A 13,602-nucleotide genomic window follows, 5' to 3' on the forward strand; every position below is an offset into this window, starting at 1 on the left:
CTGTATTATAATATCGCATGCAGAATACTTAGGCTGGCGTACCGATGGATAATATGTTGGCTTCTCAGGTAGTCTAAGGCTAGAGCCATTTCACATATATACAGCCTAACAGTCTCCTCCGTGAACTGGACATTTTGCTGTAGGTGATATCGAAGGTCTCCACCCAGGAGCAAGTCCACCACCATGAACATGTCCTCTTCATCCTGGAAGGAATACCTGGAAATCAGAAACAGAAAGGTCACTCCACTCACACATGCCATCATTTTTCTAGCAGCAGGACATACAATGTTAATATTAATGATGATATTTTTCCCTGTGCTTTTTTTTTTTTTTTTTTGAGTACATCAAGCACAAAAAGTTTCCAAAATGTATTCTGTGAATACACCCTGCCCTTCTGAAAAGGGTTAAAGATCTGCAGTTTCTAGTTTAGTTGTCCCCTATTAAGATTGGTACATTTTCATTCCAGAAACGGCGAATTAGATATGTATGAAATATAATTGGTTAAAGTGAACCAGAGACGAAGTACCCTCATGTATTTTACCATATATATCAGTGGGAACATTAGAGAAAACACTTACCCTGCTCTCTGTTTCATTCTTCACTGCTCAGCCTGCTTTTTATCAGCTCTGATAAAATCCCAGACTGAGCATTCAGTCTGGCCTTGCTCAGGAATCATTATAGCTGAGTCATTATAGCAGAGCCAGAAGGGGGCAGGCTTGGGCTCAAAAAGACAATCGGAGAAAACAGGCTCGGCTATGATGATTCCTGAGCAAACCCAGACTGAATGCTCAGTCGGGGATTTTATCAGGGCTATGTAACGATCTGTGTCAGCGGAACAGTTTTTCTGATTATTGGTGATCTGCAGTATCACCAATAATACAGATGTTATACCTGATTACGTGGTGATCTGCAGAATCACCAATAATACAAATATACCAAGAGACACAGGACACAAGATGTGAGATGGTGTTTGGTGCAACAGTAATATAGATGGAGATACCCACTGTCCAGAGGAGCTGGTGTGGGGGGTATCTCTAATCAACACAGTAATCTATAATCCAGCAAGCTGGAGACTCAGAGAGGTAACGACAGGTTCACCTGAGGAGCAGGTGATGCACAGTAAGACAAGGTAGCAAGATCACTCGAGGAGCGAGTGATACAGACTGTACTGCGACAGATAGTTCCCTGAGAAGCAGGGGACACAGACAGTACTGATAGCTAGTCACCTGAGGAGCAGGTGATAAGAGCGTACTACAGCTATCCACCTGAAGAGCAGGTGATACAGACTGTACTGCAGCTATCTACCTGAGGAGTAGATGTTTCAGACTGTACTGCAGCTATCTAGATGATTCAGACTGTACTGCAGCTATCTAGATGATTCAGACTGTACTGCAGCTATCTAGATGATTCAGACTGTACTGCAGCTATCTACCTGAGGAGCAGGTGATAACTAAACTAAGAGCCCCTCACCAGAACTAAGCTCCCTGGTGAGAGCAGGAGAGTCAGACTAGCAGGTTCGGCAACACACGGGCAGATACAGTACAAAAGCGGAAGACAGAATCAGAGTAAGAGATAACCAAGTCGGCAACTAGATCAGATAGGCAAAGGCACAGAATCACAAGACAGGAGAGTAGTCAAAGCTAGCAGAAGGTCATAACAAATAATACAATTCAATTAGTACTTTAAGCTATCAACAGAATCTGTCTAAGTGTGGATCCCCAGCTCCTGCTGGTTCTAGCACACTTTCAGATCTGACAAAGGGTCTGAGTGCAAACACGTAGCGAATGCAACAGCAGACGAGGAACAACTGACAGGCCTGCCCTATATATACTGGGATCACTCTAAAGCCCCGCCCCAGTCACTCAACCAATCCTGATCAGTGTTGGAGTCAGCTGACCGGCTGATCAGCTGACTCCTGTTCTGTCTGCATAAAGATCCTGTCTGTGCGCGCGTAGACCTTAGTCTGTGTGCCAGTGAGGGAGTAGGCAAAGATCCACCATGCGCCAATGCGAGGAAAGCCTCTGGCTGAGATGCGGAGACAGCCGCCATGCCACTCGGCGCTGCGGCGGCTTCCCTCTCATTCCCCACTAACCCAGACACCAGTCCATCCTGTATCCGCACGGCGGAACCCGCCGGCTGGGACGCGGAGATAGCCGCCATGATACTGCTTGACGCAGCGGCATCTCTGCAATCCCTTACAGGCTAATAAGAAGCAGGCTGAGCAGTGAAGGATGAAACAGAGAGCAGGGTAGGTGGTTTTTTTCTAATGTTCCCACTGATGTAAATGGTAAATACATGAAAGTGCTTCGTCTTTGGTTCACTTTAAGAACAGTTATGGCGTATATTTGTTTTGTTTTTGTTTTTTGCGTGTGTTGTATATAGACTTTGTGCTAGTCTTTAACATGTTGAAATAAAAGGATTACAAAAAAAATCGCCCCCCGAGGCATCCTCCAGCCCCTTGCAGCTGACATGTCCCATGCTGACAGCTCCTATTGCAGCCGCCAGCCCGGGGTCCCCGCCGGTGCAGAGGCCAACCTCCTCCAGTGCGCCTGCTCGAGCGCCGCTGTCAATCAAGTCCACGTTGTCCACGGACAATGTGGGCTTGATTGACAGCGGTGCTTAGACGCAATTGCGAGCTAGCGGCGCACCAAGTGCCGAGTGTGAACTAGCCCTTATGAAGGAAACGCTCCCAAAATTCTTCATGTCCTGCAATTGCGTTTTCCCTAATCACAATCGCTCTAGTGGAATCTGTACCATCCATATACATTGGCAGAGCGTTTTGGGAAATCGCTAGCGATTGAAAGCGCTCCCTAAACGCTCATAAAATGCTCTAGTGGGTGCCTTACTGAGTTACTTACTCTGTGTTCTATGCACAGAGGGAGATACTGGTTGCTTGGCAGATGGAAACAGTGGTTATTTCCCACAATGCAACAAGGTTCACAGACAGGAAACTGTCAGGACTATGGTCCTGACATCACACGGTGGGAGGGGTTTCACCACAATATCAGCCATACAGAGCCCCCTGGTGATTATTTGAGAAAAGAAAGATTTCTCGTGGGAAAAGGGGTATCAGCTACAGATTGAGATAAAGTTGAATCCCGGGTTATAGTTCCTTCTTAAGCATTTATGACGATCTTTTAAAATGTAAACATACAGGGTGGACAGAAGAGTAAAGATTTGTTTTCATTTTATTGATCTGTAAAGATCAAGCTGAGTCATAGTTTGTATAAAATCTGAACGTCCGTCGCTTTAGTGAAGGAAACGCAGTATACAAAGCACCCGTCACACTCGTTGCAAGGATGGCGATAAAAAAGCTTTATTGATGCACATAACGCAGGACACATCTGCGATCTTCATCAAGGTTATGTTCCTGTATGGGTTTTCTGACTCAGAAGCAATAGCAGTGCCATAAAGCACACAATAAAATGTAATGCCATGGCGTAAAACCGGCATCGAATGACAGATGTGCCGCTGTTAGTCGACCATGGGCCTTTTATATATGTGGAGAGATTACATCTCTAGTTACTTTTCCAAATGAGTGTTCCAAAGCTTTATTTAAAATAAACAAACAGAGGCCTTGTGTCTGGAAGGCTGCGGTTAGTCATGTAAATGACAGCGTAATTTGCTGCGCTTGACTTGCTGGTGTGTTTTACTGTAACATTTAATCAATGCAGGCTGGAGTGCACGACCACCTCATTCCGGAAATTACATTTATTTAAATGAGTCATTGTTCCCGGCCAGTAAATGGAGAGGTTATAAATTGCTAATTCTTTTAAAGAGACACTGAAGCGAAAAAAAAATAAATAGAGAGCATTATAGCATTAGTAGCAAAGAAGAGAGTCTGACATTTTTTTTTTCAGTTATATAGCTTTTTTTTCTATAACATTTCAAAATGTTCTAATATTTGCAGTTTACAAATTACACTCTGCATTTTAAACTATGAAACAGAGCAGAGCTAAAGACCCTTTGAACTTCCTGGCAGAAAAACCATTAAAGAGAACCCGAGGTGGGTTTGAAGAATATTATCTGCATACAGAGGTTGGATCTGCCTATACAGCCCAGCCTCTGTTGCTATCCCAAACCCCCCTAAGGTCCCCCTGCACTCTGCAATCCCTCATAAATCACAGCCACGCTGCTGACAAACAGCTTGTCAGAGCTGGCTGTGTTTATCTCTATAGTGTCAGTCTGCTGCTCTCCCCGCCTCCTGCAGAACTCCAGTCCCCGCCTGCATCCCTTCCCTCCCTGCTGATTGGAGGGAAGGGGCAGGGACAGGAGCTATGCAGGAGGCGGGGAAGCAGCTGAGACTGACACTACAGATGTAAACATGGCCTCACAGCATGGCTGTGATTTATGAGGGATTGCAGAGTGCAAGGGGACCTTAGTGGGGTTTGGGATAGCAACAGAGGCTGGGCTGTATAGGCAGATCCAGCCTCTGTATGCAGATAACATTCTTTAAACACACCTCGGGTTCTCTTTAAGGACAACTGTAGTGAGAGGTATGTGGAGGCTGCCTTATTTCTTTCTTTCTTTCTTAACAATACTAGTTGCCTGGCAGCCCTGCTGGCCTATTTGGCTGCTGCTGTATCTGAATCACACCAGAAACAGGCATGCAGCTTATCTTGTCAGATCTGAAAATAATGTCAGAAACACCTGATCTGCTGAATGCTTGTTCATGGCCTATGGCTAAAAGTATTAGAGGCAGAGGATCAGCAGACAGCCAGGCAACTGGTATTGCTTAAAAGGAAATAAATATGCAGCTTCCATAAACGCAGGGCATTGGCAGCTTGTAAATGGTTTTACACTATGTTTGTTTTTATTGTGATTTTTTTAAAGTGATACTTTGGATTAAAATCGTTGGAAACGTAATGCTGCTAGATCTATGGCTGATTGATTTACATGAGAGACCCACCTGAAAACTGAGGTGGATTGCATCTGGTGAGCCTTTAATCTTAAATGGGATCGTGTGGATAAATTGCACTGTGTGTGGTACACGATTGGAGCACTATTTTTTCACGGTGGTGTTTACTTCCGCAAGTCCAGCAGTAATGCACTATGTTGAGATTTGTCTGATTTTACAGGCTGTATTCTAAAGAAGAGGAGCGCTGTCTTCATATTGATAACAAGACACCATTGTGGATTAACTGATAGCGAACACTCTGAACTCTGGGTTTTGGTTTTTGATATATATGTTTTCTACTGGGCTGGTGGGCGCATTCTGTACTAGTAAAAAAAAAAAAAAAAAAAAAAAAAGCTTCCATATCCCTCTTGCTACAGTTGTCCTTTAAAGAAAACCTGTATTGAGAAAAACCTCCCCTGGAGGGTACTCACCTCGGGTGGGGGAAGCCTCCGGATCCTATTGAGGCTTCCCCCGTCCTCCTCGGTCCCACGGCGGCAGCGATAAAGCTCCCTGAACAGCAGGGATTTAAATATTTACCTTCCCGCCTCCAGCGCAGGCGCAGTATCGGCTCAGCATGGAAATAGGCGGAAGTAGCCGATCGCTGTTGGGCCGCTCTACTGCGCAGTAGAGCGGACCCAACGGAGATCGGCTATTTTCGCCTATCACCGTGCAGAAAGCTGCAACAGCGCCCCCGCTGGAGCCAAGAAACACTAAAGAAATCAGCGCTGGTCAGGCTTGTCGAGGGAGGATTCCGGGATACTTCGGGGGAGCCAGCGCTGGACTGCCTGCAGCTACAGGGGAGGGGGAAGCCTCATTGGGACCCTGAGGCCTCCCCCTCCCGAGGTGAGTACCCCCAGGGGAACTTTTTTTTGATAGTTGTTATCTTTAAATAAAGGTTTTTGCCTGGAAACCTAATAAAAGTGGAATTGTAGCGAAAATAATACAAAAATTGTTTGTTTACAATATACATTCATAGATTATTTAGCCAGTGTTGGCCCATTGTAAAATCTTTCCAGAGTAAAATGAGCCATAAATTACTTTTCTCCTATGTTGCTGTCACTTACAGTAGGTAGTAGAAATCTGACAGAAGTGACAGGTTTTGGACTAATCCATCTCTTTATAGGGGATTCACGGGGATATAGTTGTTTTCAAAAGCAACATAGTAAATCGCAGTTGCTCTGTTCAACTGCCAAAAATACTGTGTAGGAAGCAGGGAAGCTGGGTAGCATCATTGTTTAAATCCTTTTTAAGGAATATCTTTATAAAGAATAAAAGCCTTGCTGAGAATCCCCTCTAAAGAGATGGACTAGTCCAAAACCTGTCACTTCTGTCAGATTTCTACTGCCTACTGTAAGTGACAGCATTATAGGAGAAAAGTAATGTATGGCTCATTTTACTCTGGAAAAAATGTACTTCTTGTTTGTATAGGTTTGCAAATATTTTAAATTTTACAGTTATTTGCTGTAGTGCCCCTTTAAGGGCAACATTGATAGACCTACTAATTATGGGACCCCATAAACTAACCCATGGTTATGACCAGGGCTGTGGAGTTGTAGTCGAGGAGTCAAAGTCACAGCAATTTTGGGTACCTGGAGTCGGAGTCAGTGGAATCATTAACTTGGGGAGTTGGAGTCGGAACATTTTTTCAATAACTCAACAGCCCTGGTAAGTATTAGAATAAGGAGTCGAGGAGTTGGAGTTGCAACAATTTTGGGTACCTGGAGTCAGAGGTATCATTAACTTGAGGAGTTGTAGTCGGTGGTATCATTAACTTGAGGAGTTGGAGTCGGAATGATTTTTGTAGTACAGTAACTCCACAGACCTGGTAAGTATTCGACTAAGAAAACCTGGAGTCGGAGTTGGTGGTTTCATAAACTGAAGTGTTTAAGTCGACAATTTTGTACCGACTCCACAGCCTTGGTTTTGAGTATGTAGCAACACTCCGGATAGCCTCTCTGCACCTGGGTACCCACTGATTTACCCAATCAACACACCTGTGTAGCTGTCTCCCGGAGCTCTGCTGAAGTCTACTTTGTTAGAATCAGGTCAGGATTACGCAGATGGACATCACTTACCAGAGATTGACGAGGAAGATGTGCTCGATCTCCTGCATAATCTCCAGCTCCCGAAACACGTTCCGCACCTCATCCCGCTCAATGCACTGCTGTTTATTCATGTACTTCATGGCGTACATTGTCTCCGTGTCTTTCTTCTGAACAATGCAGACCTACAACAAAATCACACAGAGAAACCAGTAGAATGACGGAAGTTCCTTGAGGCTAATAGGAAACGAGGCAACATATTATGATATATTATATCCAGCAATCATGAATGACATCGCGCTAACAATACAGAGCTAAAAACCGCAGGAAATAGCTGAAGAAAAGAAAGAAGACATTCAAACATCATAAAACAAAGTCCTACAGACTGTACAGTGCGACTCGTTCACAGGGGCAGGAGAATGTGGCTATTACAGGGAATCTGAAGTAAAAATAAACTTAAAGTGAACCTCCAGACTAAAAATCTACTCAGCAGCAGTGAAAAGACTTGGTGTTTCTTTAACAATTTCACAGCATCAGAACTTTTTTTTTCTTACCCAAGCCTCATTTTTAGCTGCACAGAAGCTAAGCTCCGCCCAATCAAAGAAATCTGCCCGGGCATATTTCCACTGATGTTGTGCAAAGCATGATGGGATTTCTGATGTTGATCTCGTTGTTAGCGTGCGCAGCTGGGATTGGTGATCAGGACACAGGACAGTTGGAACTGTGTCTCATGCTCCTGGTCACCTACTTTCAACTAAAAAGATGGCTGCCCCCATGGAATTACAAACATTTTCCTGTTCTTTAAAAACAGGGTGGGTAAGAGATCATATTACCTATTTTAATTAACATAACTAATGTAACTTAATGACAGCATGTTTGTTTAGGCTGAAGTTCCTTTTTAACCTTTTCCGGACCACCCGATCCTACACCACACTTGTGGCTGTTCTAGCCTGATGCGGCGTAGAATCTACGCCGCCCACCGTTACCGCTCCCAACGCGATTGTGCGCACCCAAAAGGAGAGATTAAGCTGTCATAGGACAGCTGGCATCTCCCCTCTGATCAGCAGCCATCGCGTACGGCTGCTGATCACGTGATCACTACGATCGCTGGCGGATCGTAGCGGATCGTAGTGATCACCAGTAACAGCTGCGGCGTTAGGGGGGAAAGAAGATTCACTCACCTCCCTGCCGTTCCCGTGACGATTGGTGCTCCCCTCTGCTCTGGCCGGCATCTACGCGCTCTCTGACGTCAGTGCCGGGTCCCAGCTTGATGACGTCATCAAGCTTTGACCTGAAACTTAGCGTCAGGAGGAGCGGAGATACCGGCCGGAGCAGAGGGGTCCACTGCAGCCCATCTCTGGAGCCTGGAAGGTGAGTGAAGGCTTCTGCATGAAGGGGGGACACACTGTCCAGCATACAACAGAGGGGATCCGGCTGCCTGAACCCTCCAAACGCCCCCCCCCCCCCATACAAATTCACCTGGTCCTTAAAGCGGAATGGAACCCAGCATTTCTTCTACCCTCTAAAAAAATTATTTACAGCATATTATATACTACCACAATTTTTTTTTACTAGAACAGCATTCAATTAGTTAAACACAGAGCTTGAAAGTTCAGTGCAGAGAAATCTGGACGCATCCGAACTGGAGATAATGTTATCTTGTGTTTACTTAATTGTATCAAGTGAGGAATGTGACATAGTTACATAGTTACATAGTTATTTTGGTTGAAAAAAGACATACGTCCATCGAGTTCAACCAGTATAAAGTACAACACCAGCCTGCTCCCTCACATATCCCTGTTGATCCAGAGGAAGGCGAAAAAACCCTTACAAGGCATGGTCCAATTAGCCCCTAAAGGGAAAAATTCCTTCCCGACTCCAGATGGCAATCAGATAAAATCCCTGGATCAACATCATTAGGCATTACCTAGTAATTGTAGCCATGGATGTCTTTCAACGCAAGGAAAGCATCTAAGCCCCCTTTAAATGCAGGTATAGAGTTTGCCATAACGACTTCCTGTGGCAATGCATTCCACATCTTAATCACTCTTACTGTAAAGAACCCTTTCCTAAATAAATGGCTAAAACATTTTTCCTCCATGCGCAGATCATGTCCTCTAGTCCTTTGAGAAGGCCTAGGGACAAAAAGCTCATCCGCCAAGGTATTATATTGCCCTCTGATGTATTTATACATGTTAATTAGATCCCCTCTAAGGCGTCTTTTCTCTAGACTAAATAAACCCAGTTTATCTAACCTTTCTCGATAAGTGAGACCTTCCATCCCACGCATCAATTTTGTTGCTCGTCTCTGCACCTGCTCTAAAACTGCAATATCTTTTTTGTAATGTGGTGCCCAGAACTGAATTCCATATTCCAGATGTGGCCTTACTAGAGAGTTAAACAGGGGCAATATTATGCTAGCATCTCGAGTTTTTATTTCCCTTTTAATGCATCCCAAAATTTTGTTAGCTTTAGCTGCAGCTGCTTGGCATTGAGTACGATTATTTAACTTGTTGTCAATGAGTACTCCTAAGTCCTTCTCCAAGTTTGATGTCCCCAACTGTATCCCATTTATTTTGTATGGTGCTAGACCATTAGTACGTCCAAAATGCATGACCTTACATTTGTCAACATTGAATTTCATCTGCCATGTATGTGCCCATATAGCCATCCTATCCAGATCCTGTTGCAATATGACACTATCTTCCTGAGAGTTAATGATTCTGCACAATTTTGTATCATCTGCAAAAATAGCAACATTGCTCACTACTGCATCTACTAGGTCATTAATAAATAAATTGAAGAGCACTGGACCCAGAACAGACCCCTGTGGGACCCCAGTGCTAACAGTCTCCCATTTTGAGTATGATCCATTGACCACAACTCTTTGTTTTCTGTCCATTAGCCAGTTCCCTATCCATGAACACAGACTCTTCCCCAGTCCTTGCATCCTCAACTTTTGCACCAGACTTTTGTGGGGAACAGTGTCGAAGGCCTTTGCAAAGTCCAAGTATATCACATCTACAGCATTCCCAATATCCATATTAGCATTCACTACCTCATAAAAGCTGAGCATGTTAGTCAAACAGGACCTGTCTTTAGTAAACCCATGTTGATGCTGAGAAATAAGATTATTTTCTACTATGAAGTCATGTATAGTATCTCTTAGTAACCCCTCAAATAGTTTGCATACAACTGATGTTAAACTTACAGGTCTATAATTTCCTGGATCAGATTTTTTTGCCCTTCTTAAATAATGGGAAAACGTGGGCTGTACGCCAATCCACTGGGACTCTGCCAGTTGCAAGAGAGTCACAAAAGATAAGATAAAGGGGTTTATCTATAACTGAACTTAATTCCCTTAGGACCCGAGGATGCATGCCATCCGGGCCAGGTGCCTTGTCTATTTTTAATTTATTTAGTCTTGCCTTCACTTCTTCCTGCGTTAAGTAATTAATATTACAGTTAGAAGATTGAGACTCTTCCGCCTCTGTAGTTTGCAACAGTGCTGTTTCTTTTGTGAAGACAGAAGCAAAGAAAGCATTTAATAACTCTGCCTTACCTTGGTCATCCACCATTGAGTTTCCATCCTCATCCTTTAGGAGTCCTATACAGTCAACCTTTATTTTTTTAGAGTTAATGTACTTGTAAAACTTTTTTGGGTTAGATTTGATATCCTTAGCGATTTGTTTTTCAGCTTCAATCTTTGCCTGCCTAATTTCTTTTTTACAATTTTTATTGCACTCCTTATAATTGCTTAGTGCAGCCTCTGTCCCCTCCTGTTTTAAGACCTTATAGGCATTCTTTTTCCTCTTCATTTTATCTTTAACCTTTCTATTCTTTAACCTTTCTATTCATCCATAGAGGCCTTGTATGTATATGGGATATACATACTACAGTATTGATTGAGTATAAGTTTAAAAGCTTGCCATTTCCCTTCAGTGTCTTCCCCCTTGTAGTACATTATCCCAGTTCACCAAACTTAGTGCCTGCCTAATTTGAGTGAACTTTGCTTTTCTAAAGTTCATAGTTTTAGTGGTCCCGCTGCCCCGTGGCCTATCAGTCACCAGCTCAAACGTTATCATGTTGTGATCACTATTTCCCAAATGTTCTTGAACCTGCACATTTGATACATTATCTGGTCTATTAGAAATGATCAGATCCAGTAACGCATTCCCCCTAGTTGGTTCAGTTACCATTTGAGTCAAGTAATTGTCCTGTAGTGCTGCCAGAAATCTGCTGCTTTTACCAGAATGGGTAGCCTCAATACTCCAGTCAATGTCTGGAAAGTTGAGGTCGCCCATAATTATGACCTCATTTTTACCTGCAGCTTTTTCAATCTGCTGTAGTAATCGCAGTTCTGCAGCTTCATTAATAAGAGGTGGCCTGTAGCATACCCCAATAAGCAATTGGCAACTTTTATTTCCACCATGAATATTTACCCAAACGGACTCCACATCTTCGCAATCTTCCTCCATCTCATCGTTGAGGACAGCTGTAAGAGAATTCTTAACAAAGAGACAAACCCCTCCACCTTTTTTCCCTGTTCTATCCCTCCTAAACACATTGTATCCTTTTAAATTAGCTATCCAGTCATGGCTTTCATCCATCCATGTCTCGGTTATTCCCACAATGTCATAGCCTTTGTCATTCAGAATGAACTCTAGTTCGTCTATTTTATTTGCAAGGCTCCGAGCATTGGTTACCATGCACTTTGTATTTTTACCACCACATTTACCAATTTTGTTTACATGAAATTGGCTACTTGAATTTTTACCAACCTCCTTAATCTTTACACTATCCCCACCCCCCTCTCCACCCTCCATAATGATAGGTTCCCACTGTCTTTTTACCTCATCTTGTCTATGTATTGAGACTTTATCCTCCCGCCTCCCCCCAGATCCTAGTTTAAAATCTCCTCCAACCGTTTAGCCATCTTCTCCCCCAATGCAGCTGCACCCTCCCCATTAAGGTGCAGCCCATCCCTGCTGTAGAACCTGTAGCCGACTGCAAAGTCTGCCCAGTTCTCCAGGAACCCAAACCCTTCCTTCCTACACCAATTTCTCAGCCACTTATTTAACTCCCTAAGCTCCCTCTGTCTCTGAGATGTAGCACGTGGCACTGGCAGTATTTCAGAAAACACCACCTTGGAGGTCCTTGCTTTAAGTTTATCTCCAAGTACCTGAAAATCATTTTTGAGGACCTTCCATCTCCCACTAACTTTGTCATTGGTGCCAATGTGTACCATGACAGCCGGGTCTTCCCCAGCCCCAACCAGTAATCTGTCAATTCTTTCCGCTACATGCCGAACCCGAGCACCCGGGAGGCAACAGACTGTACGGCATTCGTGGTTTCTTCGACAGATTACCCTATCTGTGCGCCTAATAATTGAATCCCCTACCACCAGTACCTGTCTAGCCTTAGCTGCACTCCTATTCCCTTTCTCGTTACAGCAGTCTGCCCCTGACACATTCTCTGACTGTGCAGAAGCTCCTGGACACAGAGAGACATGGAAAGCATTTCTGCCTTCAATTCAACATGAGTAAAACCAGTTATGAATAAAATGCAAAGGCAGATCTCAAAGCAAAAAAACTGTACTTTTGGGAACTGGTAATTTGAAAATGAATAATAATACGTATGCACAAATGCAAATATGACAACCATATGGCATATAAAAAGTAGGAAAACATGTTTTTATTGAATATTATGTCAGGCTTTAAGGGAGGTTAGGTGGCCGGTCCCCAAATGGTTGAGATATAATGATTTGTATGTGTAGAACAGATAAGAAATAGAACATTAGTAGCGAATATATGAGACTCATTTTTTTCAGTAAAGGAAGAGTTAATAAACTTCAGTTATCTATGCAAAAGAGCTTCTTGCGCTCTCTGACCCAACTTGGGTTGAATACAGTCCTGTTTTCTGAAGCTCTTATATATATCAAAGGACCAGTGAGAGGCAAACTTCAGATAAGGTTTTACTGCAGGGAAGTTCAAAGGGTCATTAACTCTGCTCTGTTTCACAGTTTACAATGCAGTGTGTAGTTTGTAAATTGCAAATATTAGAGAATGCTGCAATGTTATAAAAAAAAAATCTATATAACTGAAAATAAAAATAATATGAGACTCTGTTCCTCTACTACCGTAATGTACTTTTCTGCTACTAATCTTCTAGTAATTATCCGTACTACACATACAAGTCATACCATTAGTTTTGGGGTGTTTTGGGTTTTTTTTTTTGCTTCAGCGTCACTTTAAAGATCTCTGGTCATACAAATAATGGGCAGTTTTAAACTACAACAAGAGAGCCAAGAATGTGAATACAAGAAATGGGTTGATGTGTAGCTCTAGATCTGCGAAAACCAAGAGTAATTATTATTACCTTTATGCGTAATTACAGCCGAGACACATTTCTGTGGCACTTAACGTGGTCTGAATGACTGACCGCTAGAAATGGTCTATGAGATGATAAAATTCCATATCACATGCAATTTAAGGGCTTGAAAGCTGGACCAATGAAAAGCACCCCATGCTGATTCTGATTGGCTCATTTACAAGCTGTATATTATTTGCATTTCTTACATTTACATGCATGCTGGTGAGAGTATTTGCATCCACAACCAGACCGCCCATGCGGGGTGAGGCAGGTTCCTTAGGCGGTAGAAGT

The 13,602-nt window shown here is 43.3% G+C and overlaps 1 protein-coding gene across 4 annotated transcripts in view; it reads right to left on the bottom strand.

The window, feature by feature from the left end:
* The window catches only part of STK32C (serine/threonine kinase 32C), a 375,239-nt gene that overhangs the window by 45,607 nt on the left and 316,030 nt on the right, over positions 1 to 13,602 (bottom strand). For all 4 annotated transcript variants that reach the window (XM_068258163.1, XM_068258166.1, XM_068258165.1 and 1 more), the window contains 2 exons: positions 6,973 to 7,124; positions 43 to 216 (listed from right to left, as the gene is read on the bottom strand). In XM_068258163.1, the coding sequence (XP_068114264.1) occupies positions 43 to 216; positions 6,973 to 7,124 (326 nt within the window). The remainder of the gene's footprint in view (positions 1 to 42; positions 217 to 6,972; positions 7,125 to 13,602) is intronic.

Source organism: Hyperolius riggenbachi, chromosome 10 (assembly GCF_040937935.1).
Source record: "Hyperolius riggenbachi isolate aHypRig1 chromosome 10, aHypRig1.pri, whole genome shotgun sequence".
Classification (NCBI taxonomy): domain Eukaryota; kingdom Metazoa; phylum Chordata; class Amphibia; order Anura; family Hyperoliidae; genus Hyperolius; species Hyperolius riggenbachi.